At 41.1% G+C, this 21,455-nt stretch overlaps 1 protein-coding gene across 3 annotated transcripts in view; it reads right to left on the bottom strand.

Annotated features, from left to right (window-relative positions):
- kcnt2a (potassium channel, subfamily T, member 2a) overlaps window positions 1–21,455 on the bottom strand; it is a 976,808-nt gene that overhangs the window by 464,174 nt on the left and 491,179 nt on the right. For all 3 annotated transcript variants that reach the window (XM_072274729.1, XM_072274730.1, XM_072274731.1), the window contains exons 12-14: window positions 18,926–18,989; window positions 15,845–15,953; window positions 2,591–2,699 (exon numbers count right to left, since the gene is read on the bottom strand). In XM_072274729.1, coding sequence (XP_072130830.1) covers window positions 2,591–2,699; window positions 15,845–15,953; window positions 18,926–18,989 — 282 coding nt within the window. The remainder of the gene's footprint in view (window positions 1–2,590; window positions 2,700–15,844; window positions 15,954–18,925; window positions 18,990–21,455) is intronic.

The following is a 21,455-nucleotide window of genomic DNA, read 5'->3' as shown; positions in this document are numbered from 1 at the left end:
TAAAACCTCAGGGTTGTCTTCTATCCCAGGTCACTAGGGGAAACAAGAGAAGAGATATCTGGGGCCCTTTCAATCATTTTTGCATTTTCATTAGCCATAGATAAGGAGCCAAAGGACTGGAGGATAGCTCATGTTTTCTTTTATTTAAGGACAGCAGAGATATAGCCAGATAACTCCAGGCTACTTAGTCTTACGTCAGTGGTAGTAAAATCATTGGCATGGCATGGGAGGATATGACCTAATGCTGGCAACTGGAATTAGTATAGAATTACAAAAAAGTCATCATGGATATGGTGGGCAAACGACCCGCTTCTCTGCTGTATGATTCAATGACTCTGCTTCTCTTCTGTTACTTCAGTTTGTTGGAAAGACTCTAGATCCACTGGAAGATGAGAATGTATGCTTTTGATTGTACCTTTGATGACTTTAACCCGACCTAAAATGCCTATTAAGTACTGTCTATAGTGCCTTCACCACCTTAATAAATGCATCATCCTACATGTGTACAGCAAGCTCTGATAAAAATCAATAAAACAAGAAACAGATGATCTATTTTTGGTTTTAATTAAGGGATACACCTGATTTTCCCTCAATGCTTTTCTTTGGTGAATCTTTAGGGTCATAGAACACTACAGTGCTGAAACAGGCCCCTTTGGCTCATCTGGTTCATGCCAAACCATTAAGGTACCTAGTCCCATCGATCTGCGCCCGAACCATACCCCTCCATATCCCTCCCTTCCATGTACCTATCCAAACTTACCTTAAATGTTGAAATCAACACTGCATTCATCAATTCATCATTTGTGCTAACAGTTGGTTCCACTCTCTCACCACCCATCATATTCCCCTTAAACATTTCACCTTTCACCCTTAACTCATGACTTCTAGTTTTAGTCTCACCCTATCTCAGTGGAAAAAAACCTGCTTGCATTTACCCTGTCTATACCCCTCATAATTTTGTATACTTCTATCAGATCTCCCCTCAATCTTCGACGTTCTATAGAATAGAACCTACTCCAATTTTCCATATAACTCAGGTCCTCAAATCCCAGCAATATCCTTGTAATTTTTCGCTATACTCTTTCAGTATTATTTACATCTTTCCTATAGGTAAGTGACCAAAACTGCACACAATACTCTAAATTAGGCCTCATCAATGTCTTATACAATTTCAACAAAACATCCCAACTCCTGTACTCAGTACAATGATTTAGGAAGGACAATGTGCCCAATGCTTTCTTCACAACCCTATCTACCTGTGGCACCACTTACAAGGAATTATGAATTCCTAGATCCCTCTGTTCTACCCCACTCCTCAGTGCACTACTGCTCACCATGTAAGACCTATTGTGTTTGGTCCTCCCAAAGTGCAAAACCTCACACACATCTGCATTAAATTCCATCTGCCATTGTTCAGCCCATTTCACCAACTGGTCTAGATCCCACTGCAATCTTTGATAGTCTTCTTCGCTGTCCACTACTCCTCTGAAGTTGGTGTCAACTGCAAATTTGCTGATCCAGTTAGCCATATTCTCATCCAGAACACTGATATAGGTAACAAACAACAGTGGACCCAGCACTGATCCTGGCTGCACACGACTAGTCACAGGCCTCCAGTCAGAGTGGCAACCATCTATAACCACTCTCTGGTATCTTCTGCGAAGCCAATGTCTAATCTAATTTACTACCTCATCTTGAATGCCAAGTGACTGAATGTCCTTGACCAACCGCCCATGTAGAATCTTATCAAAGGCCTTGTTAAAGGCAATGTAGACAACATCCACTGCAATACACAAAATGCTGGAGGAACTCAGAAGGCCAGGCAGCATCTATGGAAAAAAGTACAGTTAATGTTTCGGGCCTAAACCCTTTGGCAAGACTGAACACCCACTCCCTTGCCTTCAGCAACTTTCCTGGAAACTTCTTCGAAAAACTCTATACGATAGAGTTAGATGCGACTTACACAAAGCCAAGTTGACTATCACTAATTAGTCCCTCTCTATTTTACCTTAGAATGCCTTCCAATAGCTTTTCCACTACTGATGTCAGGCTCACTGGCCTATAATTCCCTGGCTTATTCTTAGAGCTTCTCCAATGGTGCAGCATCCCTAAAATGTAAAGGCCATAAAAATTTTAAGATGAAAGGTGTATCCTGATATTTACCATCCTGAATACGTAACACTTGATATCACACTGTAGCTTATTAATGCATGCCACAGTGTGGTTTATTTGGAATACAGAGTCTTTTGACTTGAACACAACTATAAAAGATACTGTGCCAATAAGTCCCAATTAGACAGAATGTCCATTTCCACTCCCACTGGTTAAAGAAGGAAGATTAATAAGAATACCAGGGATTCACACAGCCACCTGAATATGCAAATGCAACCTAATTTTCGTGTCTAATTAAAAGTTGACATAATTAGCTCAACGTTCGCTCAGCACCTCACAACAGCGTCAGCCTAAATTTTGCCCTGATATTCTGATATAGGGTTTAGATTAACTAATACAATATACTTAGAGGCATGATAGAATTGCCTATAATTTTAGAAAAATGAAGCTAATACTTTATATATAAAAAAGCACTTACTGGCCCCTGGAAGTGTGAACAAGTAGAGTTATCAGTGTTGATGTGGCTGGACAGATGCAATTTAGAGCGAGCATGGCATATTTGAATTCTTCTTCACAAACAACATGATCTAAATAGAATCATATGAAAAATATAAAGTGTGCAACTAGAATTGCATAAATTTGTCTATTAATACATTAGTCAAAAGATTTTGTACTTGGTTAATCATGCATATAAACTTCAACTTTCCTGACTCTGCAAAGCACTTTCAGTGACACTGTCCTGCTGAATGAGGCATAAACAAGGAATTAACCAATTATTATTAACTTCTCCGAAGCTGGAAATTCAGAATATCTACTAGCTAATGTTTTGCATGCAGTTATGAAATTCAGGCTATAGCATAAATAACACTGACTATAGTCCCTTGATGAGGAAGTCAAAGAGGGAGGTATGGAAGTCCAGGTTTCAGAACTTGTTGATCAGTACTGAGGGTATGATAGTGTTGAACGCTGAGTTATAATCAATAAACAGCAGCCTGAGGAGGGTATTGCTATTGTCCAGGTGAAAAGCCAGTAAGATTGGATCCACTGTAGGCCTATTGTAGAGATAGGTAAATTTCAGAGGGTCCAGATCCTTGTTTAAGTCTATTGTATAACCTCTTCGGAGTGATTGCAATTTAAAAGCCTCACAAAATATGTTCATGCTTAGTAAACCATATCAATAGACTAAGCCATGGTCAGCCACTATTTAACATGGAAAGAAAACTTTAGTTTATGAACTTCATATATTTAAATACATGATAGATTATCACTTCAATAATGAAAGCTATGATAGTAAATTACTTTAAGAATAAGGTGCCAGAAGTGTCAGACTGAATGAGCTAAATATAGTTTAAAATGTTTCCATTGACTCCTTAGTATTGCCAAAACAATAATTTGTACATTTGTACAAGATGACATCTCATTAGCAAAAACTGTCAGATGACCAAGAGAGAGGTATTGACCCTTGTCGTTCTGTTCCTTCTGCTGTTACCATGTGTGCTGCATTAAATTACTGGAGTTTAATTGGAATGATGACAGTCTCTCAATTTGCTTTACCGATGACCTACTGAGAAGGACGCTCCTCTTTTCAATGCAAAAGAGAATTTACATTTCAATTCAAATGGAAAACACTGGAAATACTCAGCAGGGCAGACACCATTTGTGAAAAGAGAACAAGAGTGTTAATAATTTCGGTCAAAGAACTGTCATCAGCACTCATATTCTTATGAGTGTTAGGATGTTCCAGCACTTATCAGGGAAGAGTGTGCTGTAGAGGTGGAATCACCACTGGAAGTGCAACAGTTAGCTCCCACAAACAACAATGAAACAGTGAACTAACAACAGATTTTTCATGGCTGGTCAAAGGCAAAGTATTGGCTGGGGAAGTGAGGAAATTTCCCATGCTCTTCTTTGAAATAGTTTAAAAATAATTTTCCTTTATTACCTGAGAGAGCAGATGGGACCTTGGTTCAATACTTCACGAGAAAGTTTGCAACCCCAACAAGGGAGCAGTGAGCAGTATGCTGCCTTCAAGCCACAGCTGAAACTTGCCGTTGACTTGAAATTTGCGAACATGTGATGATATGCTCACTCAGTCATGCTGAAAAATTGTAAGAGGCCGTGCACGCTTCTGGCGATTGAGAGAATTCTTTGCTTTTGGATCGACTCTGAACCGCAATAATCGTTCCTTCACTGTCGACTTAATTTTTCAAGCTGCTCTTGCTTCCTCCAAGAGGTGGACATGTTTACTCCAGCCGTGTAAGCAGGCACAGTAGTCTTGGTTATAGAATCATAGAAAACTGCATCATAGAAACAGGCCCTTTGGCCCATCTAGTCTGTGCTGAACCATTTAAACTGCCTACTCCCATCGACTTGCACCGGGACCATAGCCCTCCATACCGCTACCATCCATGTACTTATCCAAATTTCTCTTTAATATTGAAATCGGACTCACATGCATCACTTGCACTGGCAGCTCAAATCACACTCTCATGACCCTCTGAATGAAGAAGTTTCCCCTCATGTTCCCCTTAAACCTCACCTTTCACACTTCACCCATGACCTCCAGTTATAGCTCCAGCCAACCTCAGTGGAAAAAGCCTGTTTGCATTTACCCAAACTATACCTTTCTTAATTTTGTATACCTCTATCAAATCTCCCCTCAATCTTCTGTGTTCCAAGGAATAAAGTTCTAACCTATTCAATCTTTCCTTATAACTCAGGTCCTCTAGTCCTGGCGATGTCCTTGTAATTTTTTTTCTGCGCTCTTTCAATCTTATTTTACATTTTTCCTCTAGGTAGGCAACCAAAACTGCACACAATATTCCAAACTAGACCTCACTAATGTGTTATACAACTTCAACATAACGTCCTATCTCCTGTACTCAACACTTTGATTTATGAAGGCCAAAATGCCAAAAACGTTCAAAACAACCCTATCTACCTGTAGGCCGGCTGGTGGCGTAGTGGCATCAGCGCCGGACTTCGGAGTGAAGGCTCCTGAGTTCAAGTCCAGCCGGCTCCCTTGTACGCTTTCCATCCGTGCTGGGTTGAGCGCCGAGCTAGCAACTCGGACTCGTAAAAATAAGAAAGCCTGCTAAAAGAACGCCGTCATGATGGCATCCCGATGACTCTACTCGGAGTTAAAGGCTTTCTTCTTCTTCTATCTACCTGTGATGCCACTTTCAAGGAATTATGGATCTGTATTCCCAGATCTCTTTGTTCTACAGCACTCCTCAGTGCCCTACCATTCACTGTGTTGGTTTTACCAAAGTCCAACACCTCGCACCTGCCTGCATTAAATTCCATCTACCATTATTCAGACCACTTTCCAGCTGGTCAAGATTAGATTAGATTAGATTATGAGGACACGCAGTCCTCTTTTATTGTCATTCAGTAATGCATGCATTAAGAAATGATACAATATTCCTCCGGTGTGATATCACAGAAACACAGGACAGACCAAGACTGAAAAACTGACAAAAACCACATAATTATAACATATAGTTACAACAGTGCAAGCAATACCGTAACTTGATGAAGAACAGGCCATGAGCACAGTAAAAAAGTTCAAAGTCTTTCAAAAGTCCCACATCTCATGCAGACGGGAGAAGGAAGAAAACTCTCCCTGCCACACCCGACCACAGTCCGACTCTGAGTCGTCCGAAAACTTCGGGCTCCGACCAGCCCTCCGACACCGAGTACCAAGGACCATCTCTGCCGAGCTCCGTGACCCCAGACCCTGCCGCCAGCAGCAGGCAAAGACGAGGATTTTGGGGCCTTCCTTCCAGAGATTCTCAATCACACAGTAGCAGCGGAAGCGACCCGGGCATTTCAGAAGTTACTCCAGATGTTCCCCGTGCTTCTCAGGGCTGTCGCCATTAAATCAGAATTGTGCACGGTACCCTATTTAACAAATACGATATAATTTCACCGGACAGGCTGCGCGCAAGCTCTGATAATCTTCCTCACTGTCCACTACACCCCCAAACTTGGTATCCACAAATTTGCTATCCACAAATTTGCTGATCTAGTTAATGACATTATCATCCAGATGATTGATATAGACGGCAAACAATAACAGACCCAGCACTGATCTCTGCGGCACTCCACTAGTCACAGGCCTCCAGTCAGAGTGGTAGCTATGTACTACCACCCTCTGGCTGCTCTGCTAGCAAGTCGGCTGAACAGATGGTTGAAAGGCTGTATTAACAAGGTAAAATAGAAACTTAGTGATAGTTCTTGGGAGTTTTTTTAATCTATGCCCAACAGTTGGGATTTCAGTCAGCAAACACATGGTAATCATAAGCTGTCCATTGCTACTTACAAATAACCTTAAGGACTGTGATATCGACATCATATTGAGATCAATATTGACACTAAGATTGTGGCAACAGAATTCAAGTTCACTGCAGAGTATAACAATCAGGTATCTTAGACGTTGGATTGTTTCTGCATAAAGCAAGAGACAATTGAGGATTTACTAGGGAAGAGTAATATTTTCCTGATGCTTCATGGTTGAATGGATTTGGGCTGCAACCAATCACTGAGAGGGGGTGCGTAAATAAAGCACCCTTTTCAATCAGATCCGCAATCACAATTTAAAAGGCAGAGCTTCACGGCAGTTTCTTGGAGATGGGTGCGACCAATCACTGAGAGGGATTCATTAGAACGGGTGAATAAAAATGACACAAGGGCAAGCAGAGTGGCCATTCTTTTGAGTGTGCCAGGGTTTAGAGTGGCTTGGGCTTATCAGGCTTAGACGAGATCAGGTTTCGGCAAGGTAAATTAACTGGTAAGTTTCTCTTTTTTTGCTCAGATTGGTTTATTCGTCATCTCTTAGGGCAGAGGAGATTCATAAGAATGGCTCCAGGGACAGTGTCTTGTACTATGTGGGACGTCTGGGAGTCCTCCAGTCTCCTGGATAAACACATCTGCACCTGGTGGACGGAGCTACAATTCCTGAGAGAACGTATTCAGGAACTGGAGCTGCAGCTCAATGACATTTGACTCATATGGGAGAATGAGGAGGTGATAGATAGGGGCTACAGAGAGATAGTCACCCCTAGGATGCAGGAAACAGGTGACTGTCAGGAGAAGGATGGGAAATGCACAGCCAGTGCAGAGGACACCTGTGGCCATTCCCCTCAGTGATAAATATACAACTTTAGATACTGTTGAAAGAAACAACCTACCAGAGGGGAGCCACAGTGACTGGGTCTCTAGCACAGAGTCTGGTGCTGTGGCACAGAAGAGCAGAGAGGTGAAGAGAATTGCCCTGATGATAGGATATTCCATAGTCAGCCTACAGGGATGAGATTCTGTAGGTATGATAGAGACACCCAGATGTTATGTTGTCTCCCTGGTACCAGGGTCAGGGGCATCACTGATTGGGTCCATGGCATTCTCAAGGATGAGGGTGAGCAGCCAGAAATCTTGGTACATATTGGCACCAATGAAATTGGTAGACAAAGTGAAGAGGTCCTGAAGAGAGACTTTAGGGAGCTAGAAAGAAAACTGAAGAATTGGACCTCCAGGACAGTAATCTGTGGATTGCTGCTTGTGCAACACATCAGTAAAGATAAGAAGAGGATGATATAGCAAGTGAATGCATGGCTGAGAACTGGGGCAGAGGGATGGGGTTCAGCTTTATGGATCCTTGGGATCTATTCTGGGGGAGGTATGACCTGTATAAAAGGGATGGGATACACCTTAACCTGAGGGAGACCAATATTCTTGCGGGCAGGTTTGCTAGAGTTCTTCAGGAGGGTTTAAACTAATTTGGCAGGGGGATAGGAACTGAAGTGATAGTGCGGAGGTGAGGTAGTTGGTTTACAAACAGAGGTAGTGTGTAGTGAGACTTTTAGCAAGGAGAGGCAGGTGATAAGGCAAAATTGCAGTCAACAGGATGAGTCGAAAAGGGTGAATATGGGACTGAAAGTGTTATATTTGAGTGCGCACAGTGAAAGGAATAAGGTTGATGAACAGTTACAGATTGGCATGTATGATGTTGTAGGCATCACTGAATCATGGCTGAAAGGAACACATACCAATCCTCATAGATGGATCAGAAGTGGAGAGAGTGAGCAGCTTCAAGTTCCTGGGTGTCAAGATCTCTGAGGATCTAACCTGGTCCCAACATATTGAACTTAAAAAAAAAACGCAAACAACGGGAATTCTGCAGATGCTGGAAATTCAAGCAACAAACATCAAAGTTGCTGGTGAACGCAGCAGGCCAGGCAGCATCTCTAGGAAGAGGTGCAGTCGACGTTTCAGGCCGAGACCCTTCGTCAGGACTAACTGAAGGAAGAGTTAGTAAGAGATTTGAAAGTGGGAGGGGAGGGGGAGATCCAATGATAGGAGAAGACCGGAGGGGGAGGGATGGAGCCAAGAGCTGGACAGGTGATTGGCAAAGGGGATATGAGAGGATCAAGGGACAGGAGGTCAGGGGAGAAAGATTGGGGGAGGGATCCCAGAGGATGGGCAAGGGGTATATTCAGAGGTACAGAGGGAGAAAAAGGAGAGTGAGAGAAAGAATGTGTGTATAAAAATAAATAACGGATGGGGTACGAGGGGGAGGTGGGGCATTAGCGGAAGTTAGAGAAATCAATGTTCATGCCATCAGGTTGGAGGCTACCCAGACGGAATATAAGGTGTTGTTCCTCCAACCTGAGTGTGGCTTCATCTTTACAGTATAGAGAAAGCAGGATCTCCCAGTGGCCGCTCTGTCCGCCAGAGAAAGCAGGATCTCCCAGTGGCCACACATTTTAATTCCACGTCCCATTCCCATTCTGACATGTCTATCCACGGCCTCCTCTACTGTCAATACTTAAATGATGTGCATATGACTTGGATTTTATGCCGAATAAACTACATGCTAGATTTAAGGACTGGACAGCTAAAGGAATAACAGTCCTTTGCAACATAATGAAAGAAGGAACTCTGTTCAGTTTTGAAATGGTTAAAGAGAAACACTTATTAGAAAAACAAGACTTTTATCAGTATTTACAGATGCAACAGTATATGAATACGACTGTTGAAAATGTAACCAAGGCAAGTACATGTTTGAGAGAGCTATTTAGAAAAGCATGTAATTCAGATAATGGTAGTAGAATAATTTGAAGAATGTATAAGAGTTTGTCAAATCTTAAAACACATTCGACTTCATACATTAAAACAAATTGCGAGAAGGAAGGAGGGATAATTATATCTGAGGAAGAATGGACAACAATATGGAGGTATCAATGGAAGTGTATCAGTTCAGTTCACAGAAATGGAGGGAGTTCGGATGGAAAAACTTCATAAGGTATTTTATTACACTCTCTGAGAAATCCCATTATGATAGTAACCTCCCTGTTTGCTGGAAAAATTGTGGAAATCAAAATGTAAACCATTATCATAGTTTCTGGGAATGCCCCGTTATCAAAGACTATTGGAGTGGGATACATAATGCCCTACAAGACATCTTTAAATGTGAATACCCTTAGAAAGTGAAACCATATATTTTGGGTATATACCTCATATTAAGGCATCTGTTAGTCTTGCGAGACCATGGATCTGCTCCTGGAAAGTCTTCACTCTCCAGGGCGGAGGCCTGGGCAAGGTTGTATGGAAGACCGGCAGTTGCCCATGCTGCAAGTCTCCCCTCTCCACGACACCGATGCTGTCCAAGGGAAGGGCAAGGGCTGATACAGCTTGGCCCCAGTGTCGTCACAGAGCACTGTGTTGTTAGGTGCCTTGCTCAAAGACACAACACGATGCCTCGGCTGCGGCTCGAACTCACGACTGGGTATATACTCGGTATTTACCTCAAGAAAGGTTGAAAAGAGATAAATATTTAATGAATATACTGCTGGTGGCTGGTAAAAAGACCCTTACCAGGAAATGGTTATCACAGGAGAGCCCGACTTTAAATGCATGGATGGAAATTACAATGGACATTTACAAAATGGAGAAGATAACAGCATCTGTTAATCATTAGTTGGAATGATTTGATTCATACTGGGAAAAATGGTTTAACTGCATAACACCTCATAGGCCTGATTTTATTCTCACAAATCAATGAATATGTTGTAAAAAAAGATCACTCTCTACTTGTACATAGTTTTCTTCTTTTGCTTGTTCTTTCTTTCCTCTCTTTTCTATAAGTGTATACCTCAGATATATTTATATTTATATATATATTTCCTACTTCCTCCAAACTAAAGGTGTAGCTATGGGCACCTGTATGGGTCCTAGCTATGCCTGCCTTTTTGTTGGGTTTGTAGAACAATCTATGTTCCGTGCCTATTCTGGTATCTGTCCCCCACTTTTCCTTCGCTACATCAATGACTGCATTGGCGCTGCTTCCTGCACGCATGCAGAACTCGTTGACTTTATTAACTTTGCCTCCAACTTTCACTCTGCCCTCAAGTTTACCTGGTCCATTTCCGACACCTCCCTCCCCTTTCTAGATCTTTCTGTCTCTGTCTCTGGAGACAGCTTATCCACTGATGTCTACTATAAGCCTACTGACCCTCACAGCTATCTGGACTATTCCTCTTCTCACCCTGTCTCTTGCAAAAACGCCATCCCCTTCTCGCAATTCCTCCGTCTCCGCCGCATCTGCTCTCAGGATGAGGCTTTTCATTCTAGGACGAGGGAGATGTCTTCATTTTTTAAAGAAAGGGGCTCCCCTTCCTCCACTATCAACTCTGCTCTTAAACGCATCTCCCCCATTTCACGTACATCTGCTCTCACTCCATCCTCCCGCCACCCCACTAGGAATAGGGTTCCCCTGGTCCTCACCTACCATCCCACCAGCCTCCGGGTCCAACATATTATTCTCCGTAACTTCCGCCACCTCCAACGGGATCCCACCACTAAGCACATCTTTCCCTCCCCCCTCTCTCTGCATTCCGCAGGGATCGCTCCCTACACAACTCCCTTGTCCATTCGTCCCCCCCCCATCTCTCCCCACTGATCTCCCTCCTGGCACTTATCCGTGTAAGCGGAACAAGTGTTACACATGCCCTTACACTTTCTCCCTTACCACCATTCAGGGCCCCAAACAGTCCTTCCAGGTGAGGCAACACTTCACCTGTGAGTCGACTGGGGTGATATACTGCGTCCGGTGCTCCTGATGTGGCCTTTTATATATTGGCGAGACCCGACGCAGACTGGGAGACCGCTTTGCTGAACATCTACGCTCTGTCCGTCAGAGAAAGCAGGATCTTCCAGTGGCCACACGTTTTATTTCCACATCCCATTCCCATTCTGACATGTCAATCCACGGCCTCCTCTACTGTAAAGATGAAGCCACACTCAGGTTGGAGGAACAACACCTTATATTCCGTCTGGGTAGCCTCCAACCTGATGGCATGAATATCGACTTCTCTAACTTCCGCTAGGCCCCACCTCCCCCTCGTACCCCATCTGTTACTTATTTTATGCACACATTCTTTCTCTCACTCTCCTTTTTCTCCCTCTGTCCCTCTGAATATACCTCTTGCCCATCCTCTGGGTCCCCCCCCCCGTCTTTCTTCCCAGACCTCCTGTCCCATGATCCTCTCGTATCCCCTTTTGCCAATCACCTGTCCAGCTCTTGGCTCCATCCCTCCCCCTCCTGTCTTCTCCTATCATTTCGGATCTCCCCCTCCCCATCCAACTTTCAACTCCCTTACTCACTCTTCCTTCAGTTAGTCCTGACGAAGGGTCTCGGCCTGAAACGTCGACTGCACCTCTTCCTAGAGATGCTGCCTGGCCTGCTGCGTTCACCAGCAACTTTGATGTGTGTTACCTCAGATAAATACTATGTGGAGATTTGTGGCATATATAACTATATGATATATATGTACAATATCTGAAATACATCTTATGGAAATGTTTGTTTGATGATGAACTTCAATAAAAAATAAATTACAATAAAAAAGAAACAGGAGATTCGTATTTCCCTAGTTTAACAACATTTATCTCTAATGGAGTATTTGAAGGTCCATTTCTAAACTGATGGGCAGTGACATAAGTATAAGATTTTGCTGGATGAAGTTGTAAGCACTTGTGTTATCAACGGATAACAATGCAAGATCTTAACTTTAATTATTTGCTATTTTTATGCAATGTAAATAATCTTAAATATTAGGAATTCAAACACAAAGTGTTGAAAAGGCTCAGTAGTTCTAATAGCATCTGTAGGAAGATGAAACAGGCCTAACATTCAGGTTGGAGATGCTTTGTCAGAAACTTAAAAGCCAGGTGATGTCCAGCCAGGAAAGATCAAGCTTTACAGGCTCAATAATTGATAACAGCCCTGATGCAGGTTCACAGCTGAAGACACTGAGATCTCCTGAGTTCCTCCAGCAGTTGGTTTATTTCCCGATATTCTCCAGTGATAATTATTACAGAGTAATTGCATTTGCCTTAAAAATAATAAATTTACAAAATGTGGAGTCTCCTTTCTTTATAAAGAAATTAAAGACTTTATTTATTTTTATAAGACCACAAGATAAGTGAGCAGAATTAGGCCATTCAGCCTGTCATGTCCAATCTGCCATTTGTCAATCAGGGCTATTTTTTTTCTCAATCCCATTCTCTTGCTTTCTCTTCGTGACCCTTAATCCCTTTACAAACCAAGAACCCATTAATGTCTGCCTTAAATCTACTGAATGACTTGGCCTCCAAAGCCCTCTACACTGACAAATTTCACAGATTCACCACCATCTGGCCAAAGAAATTCCTCCTCATCTGCATTCTAAAGAGGCATGCCTATACTCTGAGGCTGTTCCCTCAGATCCTATTTCTCCTAATGGCAACATTCCTTCCATGTGCACTCTACATAGGCCTTTTAGTATCCCCATGCTATTCTTCTAAAGTCTATCCAGTACAGGTCCAAGGCCATCATGCTCTCCTCAGACATTAAATATTTTCATTCTTGGGATCATTCTTGTGAACTTCCTCTGGAGCCTCTCCAGGACCAACACATCCTTTCTTATATATGGCACACAGTTGCTTACAATATTCCAAACACGGAATACTGTGAACAATCTGACTAACATTTTATAAAGCCTCCGCAGTACATTCTTGTTTTTATAATCCAGTCCTCTCAAAATGAATGTAACGGTGTACTTGCCTTTCTTTTTATAAGCTCATCCTGCGAATTAGCCTTAACTTGTTTTATTTATTTATTTATGTGGTAAAGCAGCACAGATTAGGCCTTTTCAGTCCTTTGAGCCAAGTTGCCCCAGCGACCTCTGATAAACTCAATTAACCCAAACCTAATCACAGGACAATGAACAATGACCTATTAACTACCAGTATGTCTTTCAACTGTGGAAAGAAACCGGGGCAGCCGGGGAAAACCCATGCATTCCATGGGGAGGACATTCCTGACAGAATGGTGCCGGAATTGAACTCCAAGCTCTGAAATGGCCCGAGCTGTAATAGCACGCTCTAACCACTTCGTTACCGTGGCACCCATGTTTAATCCTTAAATAGGATTCCAAAGCCTCCTTGCACCTTTGATTTTTGAATTATCTCCCCACTTAGAAAATTGTGTACGTCATTATTCCTCCTACTGAAGTGCCTAACCTCATACTTCTCCATGCTGTATTCGACCTGCCACTTTCTTGCCCACTCACCTATCCTTTCCAAGTCCCCCTGCAGACTACCTCCTCAAGACCATCCTTCTCAACATCATCTGCAAATTTGACTGCAATGCCATCAACTCCTTCATCGTCTCTCTGCACCCGTGACTGCATGGGTAGGCATAGCTTAAATGTCATCTATAAATTTCTTGATCATATAACCATTTTTGGCAGAATCTCAGATGGAGACAAGAGGGCATACAGGAGCAAGATATACCAGCTAGTTGAGTGGTGTCGTGGTGTCTGAAAGTCCAAAGAACTGATTGTAGACTTCAGGAAGGGTGAGACAAGAGAACACACACCAATCTTCATCAAGGAGTCAGCATTGGAGAGAGAAGCATCTTCAAGTTCCTGGGTGTCAAGATCTCTGAGGATCTAACCTGGTCCCAACATATCAATGCAGCTACAAAGAAGGCAAGACAGCAGCTGTATTTCACTAGGAATCTGAGATTTGGTTTGTTACCTAAAACACTCAAAAACTTCTACAGATGTACTGTGGAGAGCATTCTGATAGGCTGCATCACCATCTGGTATGGGGTGGGGCTAATACACAGGATCGAAGGAACTACAGAAAGCTACAAGATTAGTCAACTCCATCCTGGGTTACTAGCCTCCGTAGTACCCAAGACATCTTCAAGGAGCATTGCCTCAGAAAGGGAGCATCCATTATTAAGGACTCCCATCACCCAGGAACCTTGTTACCTTCAGGAAGGAGGTACAGAAGCCTGAAGTCAGCCACTTAATGATTCAGGAACAGCTTCTTCCCCTCTACCATCTGATTCCTAAATAGGCATTGAACCCAGGCCTTACTTCTTTATTATTCCTGTTTTTGCACTTATATTTTTAAATTTAACTATTCTATATACATGTATATACTTACTGTAATTCATTTATTTATTTTTTCCATATCTATCATGTATTGCATTGTACTGTTGCTGCTAAGTTAACAAATTCCACAACATATACCAGTGATATTAAATCTGATTCCTTTTCAGATCATTAATGCATATAGTGAAAGATCGTCAATTCTACATAGAGCCTTGAGCCGCTTGTCCCTGGCAGCAATCCTGAAAAGGACCCTTTTATCCCTACTCTCTGCCTTCTGCCTGCAACTAATCTTCTATCCATACTAGTACCTTGTCTATAACACTGTTTAGCAGCCTCATGTGTGGCACCTTGTCAAATGCCTTCTGAAAATCAATGTAAATAACGTCCACTTACTCTCCCTTGTCAAACCTCCTCAAAGAATTCTAACAGTTTTGTCAAGCAACATACTGACTTCATTGTATTTAATCATGTACTTCCAAGTAGTTTGAGATTTCATCCTTAATAATGGCCTCTAACATCTTACCAACTACTGAGAATAGGCTAACTGACTGACAATTTCCTCTCTTTCGTCTCTCTCCCTTCTTAAACAGGAGTCCTATGTTAGTGTTTTTCTTTTCTTCTTGGATGCACCCTGACTCCAGTGGTTCTTGAATGAGCACTACTAATGCTGCCACAATCTCTTAATATCCCTCTGATACTTTATATGCAAGTTCCAGTTTTCATTTTGCTTCTTCACAATAACTGAAAGACAATTTATATTTTACATCTTTTATTTACTGATCTGCTGATAGCATCTATATGAAGGCCATTCAGTGTGAGAGGTTGTTTTCTTTCTCATCAACCACTCCTCCACCCCACATCACCCAAAATCCAACATGAAGGACTCTGAAGTTTAGCAGACACTGGGAGATTGAAAATCTCTCCCGATTCACCTGTTTAAAACATGGTCACATCTAGATAAATGCATTTATTGCAATGCCTCAAACAATGTCTGATCAACTCTATTGTTTGCATTTGATGTCATTAAAAACAGTGTGATGCAGAGCTCTTTGATATAATCACTCAGGACCTGTCCCCTTCTCATTGCTTCCATCAGCAAGGAGGCACAGAAGCCTGAAGGCACACCTTCAATGTTTCAAGAATTTCCCCTCCACCATCAGATTTCTGGGCAGTGTGGCTTAAAGGGCCAGAAGGGGCTCACGCCTATCTCAATCAATATATATCTTATTGTAATTATTTATTGTTGAAACATTACAAAATTTTGCTCATCTCTCCAAGTTTATTACCTGCAAACTTGACATGAAATTTATTCTCGGGTTTCAATATCTGAACGTAGAGGGGGCACTTTGGTGCAAAGTCTTTGACAGCCCATGCCCTCAGAATGGTTTGGTGATCCTGGTTAAAATAATACAAAGAAGAACAAATCTTATTCAGTTTTGTGAAGAAGACAGAGATAATACTAATGAAGACAATTATTGAGTGTGGTAACAGTAAAGAGCACACATAAAACTCTAATTCATTGTACAAATGAGTTATGCCTACATGTATGCCTTAGATACATTCAATTACTAACCTAATATCCATATCATTGCCAAAGAAGTTGATTTATTTAACATTAATATCTTTTGTTTGGACTCTTACTCATTATTGGATAATTTGAAACAAAATTTTATCTAAGATGTTCATTCACAAATGGGAAATAATTAGTGAAAGGAAGAAATGTATGCCTCAAATAGAAATCTTTAATAAAATTCTATTTGATTTCCTTAGAAAGGCTATCATCAGGATTAGATAAATTAGTGGTCAAGACAAACAGTCATCTTTTTCTTTGACAGCCTCTTTGGATGGAGGATTTCTTGCTTCCACTTCGTTATGTGTGTTATGAGGTGGATAATGAAGCCAATAATCTCAATGGAGTGGGGGACGGGGTGAATTAAATAGTCAAAGTTACAGAAATGAGAAGGAAAGTGTCAATACCATCAGGCAGATATCCAACAAGACCCTAACAACAAGGTGTATGCATGTGCATGTTGTGAGAGAGGGAGCAAGAGGATGATAGAGGATAAACTGAAGAGAGAGATATAGATGGATAGGGAGAGACTGTTGTAAAATCAATTGGATGGAATCCTGGAACATAAAAATTGGAAATAATATTACACAGCATGAATACATAAATTAGAAACATGTATTAAATATGAACAAAGTTTTTTATAGGCATGCTCAAATTTTGAGAAATGGGCATCCTGCAAAGATCACAACAAGAGCACAATGTGCAATGCTGAAGGAGCTGAAAAAGAACACAAGGGGTAACCACAAGAGACCTGCAGAAATCTCTAGAACTTGCTAAAGTCTCTGCTCATGTGTCCACTATAAGAAAAACACTGAACAAGAAAGGTGTTCATGGAAGGACATCACAGGGGAAAGCACTGCTCTCCAAAAACAAATTGCTGCACATCTGAAGTTTGCAAAAGACAACCTGGATGTTCTACAAAACTCTGAGACAAAATATTCTGTGGACAGATGAGCCAAAAGTTGATCTTTTCGGCAGAAATGCACATTGTTATGTTTGTAGGAAAAAAGGCACTGCACACCAACACCAAAACTACATCCCAACTGTTAAGCATAGTTTGAGCTGCATTGCTGCCTCAGGGCCCGGACAGCTTGCAATCGTTGAGGGAACAATGAATTCAAAATTGTTTCAAGACATTTTTCAGGAGATTGTCAGGGTAGCAGTCTGCCACCTGAAGCTTAATAGAAGTTGGATAATACAACAAGACAATGATCCAAAAGACAAGAGTAAATCAACAACAGAATGGTTTAACAAGAAGAAAATTGGTGTTTTGGAATGGCCGAATCAAAAATCCTGACCTTAATCCTATAGAAATGTGGTGGAAGGACTTGAAGCAAGCAGTTCTTGCAAGGAAGCATCCCCCCGCCCCGCCGCACTCCCAACATCCCAGAGTTAAAGGACTTTTGTAATGAGGAATGGCCTAAAATTCCTCCAAGCCGATGTGCAGGACTGATCAACAATTACGAGAAAGGTTTGGTTGAAGATATCTCTGTTCAAGGGGTCACACCAGTTACTAAACTTTATTCAACAAATACATGTGATATTGGATCATTTTTCTCGACAAATAAATGAACGAGTATGTTTTTTTTGTGTTACTTATTTAAGTGGGTTTTGTTTACTAGTTTTAGGACAGGTGAAGATCTGACCGCATTTTAGGTCATATTTATGCAGAAATAGAGAAAATTCTACATGGTTCACAAACCTCCTAGCACCACTGTACGTATACACAGCATTAATAGAGGTTATCTAAAAAGGCTGCCAAAATTTCATAAGTTTTTTTGTTATGTAATTTTTCTTACCAAGATTTCTCTTATAATTACTGAAATACACCAAGTGTTTCTCTCACACACAGCATTCAGAATGCTGAGCAGTTTACCACCTTCTTCAGATAGAAGCCATGTATAACTTGGAGGCCATTTTCATCTGTATGGATGTAACCCCATCACCCACCTCAGGTAAAACATGCAACACTACCCCCAAATTAGTCCTTATTGGCCAGTTTTTATTCTTTGCTTTTTTTTTAACTCTCTTAATTTCTCATCTATATTTCTCAGCAGAAGAACATTCTTTTGCTTATTAACTAAAATTATTGAAATAACAAGGAAAAAAAGTAAAACCCAAATTTCTCAACTATGTTTGGGTAGAACTGCCATGAAAACAATACTGAATATTCATATTGGTCTAATTTGTGTCAACTAATGGCTGAGGTTAACTCTACCCTCATTTCCAAAATTGGCAAGATTACATTGGGTTACTTTGAAAGTTGGTAAATGTAAAAGACACGCTTCCCTGAAAGGGAGGCACAAAATATCAAAACCTAAATTTTCACAAGCTGATCGTGACTACTTCCAACGGGATGATAGGTCATTTCCATCTGTTTTCTCTGTCAATAAATGATGCAAGATAGAGGCTGATAATCAGTTACAAGTCAGTGAGGAGTTCTCAGACTTTACATATGAACTTTGACAAATAATTTGGAATTTCTACCACAATTGTTGAAATGTTCATATATAACTCAGTTCTTATTTGACAGGAAAATGGAGGTATCCTGATTATCAGATTATATTGCAGGAAAGAAATACTTTTCCCGGTCTGGGTTCTGTTGTACTGTGTCCTGAATTACAATAGGTAATTTATCTGAGGCTGGCAGTAATGAGGAAAAGGCCTTTTGGCTGAAAAAGACTACACCAACTGAAAATTTATATATTGTAGTTAATTTACACCATTCTAAACATCATCTTTTTTTGCCTTTTGGAAACTATGTAGTAGATATTTCTCTGAAAGTAACACAACTTACAGCAGCTGTTCTGTCAACTTCATATCGACTGCTAAGGATAAAGCAAGCTTCAGCATCATCCATTCTGAATCACATTGTAAAGGAAGGCAGGATTTATGGATAAAAAGAAAGGCAAATATTTGAGAAATATTAATACATTCATGATAGATTTGCAAATACATTCACCAAGTAGTGTGGTCTTCCACTGATTCTACTATGGTTATTATTCTATTATGGATTTATCGAGTACGTCCACGAGAAAATGAATCCTAGAGTTATATATAGTGACAAATATATATTTCGATAACAAATTTACTTTGAACGTTGAATAGTACAGAGATAATAAACCCATGGATGTCAAGTGAAAAAAATCATCTATCTGTCCAATGTTATTTTCAATTTCAACTTCAATCAGTATACATAAACAAAGTAACAAAAATTTAGAAGTGATTAGAATATACAATAATATACAAGGGGATTTCAGTCAGTGTTATAAAGCTTGCCAGCAAAATTTATATGGGTTTCGGCTTTCAATTCAATGTGGAAATCACTCCTTTCATTGTATTATTTTCTGGATGACTCAACATATTATTTAAAAGGAAGTTCCCATTCTGTTTTCAATTTATATATATGATACAGCAATTAATGTCAATCACAATTATCTTCTGGTATAGAAAAAGCATATTTCCCACTTATGAAGAGATACTGATTGCAAATGAGCTGCTAACAGAAATATTGCACTTACAATCAGGAAAATAACAGGGGTAAGAATATAGTTCAAGATCAAGTTCAACTTTAATTATCATTCAACCATACATAAATACACATGAATACAGACAAACAAAAGAGCATTACTCCAGTGCCAAGATGCAACACACAGTAGCAATAGTCACACACAGCACAAGGTACATATAGCACATATAAGATAGCAAGCACATATAACATAGCAGTAAAATACAGTTACACCATAAAAATATAGACCCAAGTCCTTGAGTCCGCAAATGTTGCCGAACTGTGCAGTCAAACACGATATGGATTGTCTTCTGCCAAGGGAACACAGGGGCCAGCACCAACTCTAGCATGGATGCCTCTGACGCCACTGGTTCTTCTGGGCAGCTGTAAACAGGTGACACTGTGGCTTGAGGCCTAGCCGCTGCTATGACCAAGGCCACGCAGCTCCTCTGCCAACCGCTAATAAAGCAGTCAATTGCACTTGCAGCATTCCACATTAGCAATGTCCAACAGGGTCTTACGACCACAAGAAATGCAACTAAGAAGATCACTAGCTGTTCGACTGCGCACTACCTTTATGTACCAACACTTCTCTGATGCAGGCAGCACCTTCAGCTCCTCCAGCTTCTCTGCTAATAAGAAACTCACTGATGGGGTAGACTTGCAATTTTACAAAAATGCTTAAACATAACACCCTGGTTAAGATTTTTATTGTGCTGTAAGTATTTCATTTTAGCAGTTCTGTAAGAGCAGTCTGTTCTGCTTTCAGCCTGTTTGGGTTTGAGCTGAGTTAATGGGCTTTGTTGTTCAACTTAGGAAGGTGGTGTCAGCCAACCAGGATGGTGGAATTAGGAGAAGGTTCTAGAGAACACTGGGCAGAGAGGTTTTGTGAGGGACACTGTTGTGGGTCAAGGTCTTTTTTGGAGGGAACTGGGAGAAGACAGGAAGGAGGATGGCTGAGGATGCCACTCCTGTTGCATAAGGTGCTTTCTGCAGATCCTATTTGTTTGAGATGTATTTCGTGCAACATTTGGAAGATGGTGCATGCTTTCATGCAGACCAACGCTCCAGCGGGTGAGTTACAAACAACTCCAAGATGAGCTCCAACTTATGTGCACATTTGACTGCTTAATTATAATGGGCCCTTTTAGTTTTTTTTCTTTCTGTTCTTTAATTCCTTGGTTCAGTTAACATTCATAAATATACTTTCTTTAATTGTATGCCGTGTACAGTCTGTTATTTCTTGCCAACAGGTAATTGCAGCAGACAGTAAATCACAGAGCATTCACACAAGCCGGGGTTTGGGTGAGAGAGATATGCTAGCCTCACGTTTTGGCAGAACCAAAGTCAAATACACCCTAGATGTAAGGCGCCTGAGAAAGGTGGGTTTCTCATCGTGGAGTCCAATGGCTGTCGGTGAAGGGCTAAGGAGCCACATTTCCAGAGATGCCCAGTCAAAAGGGGTGTCACAAAAAGACAAAAACACCTCTTGTTGGTCCCATAGTAGCCATTGAGGTTGAGTGTGCTGCCATTTTACCAGGATTAACCAATGAATGACATTTCCATGTAGCATTCATAGATCCCCACTGGCGGTTTGCAGGTCAACACAGTGTAGCAATATTACTTAGTTGCACATTAACAGAGTTTCCCTTCTGCCTTGTCTATACAATGGAAATGTTCACTCTATTTTCTCTTCCCCCATGCCTGCATGCTTTATTATTTCAAATTCAGCATTTTTAATGGTATCTTTCTCGCTTATCCATCATCAAATATAAGTTAAAGGAGCTGGATATCTTCTGAGCTGTTTTAGAGATTGTTC

The sequence above is a fragment of the Mobula birostris genome, chromosome 12 (assembly GCF_030028105.1).
Source record: "Mobula birostris isolate sMobBir1 chromosome 12, sMobBir1.hap1, whole genome shotgun sequence".
NCBI lineage: Eukaryota > Metazoa > Chordata > Chondrichthyes > Myliobatiformes > Myliobatidae > Mobula > Mobula birostris.
This window is presented reverse-complemented; position numbering and strand designations above follow the sequence as displayed.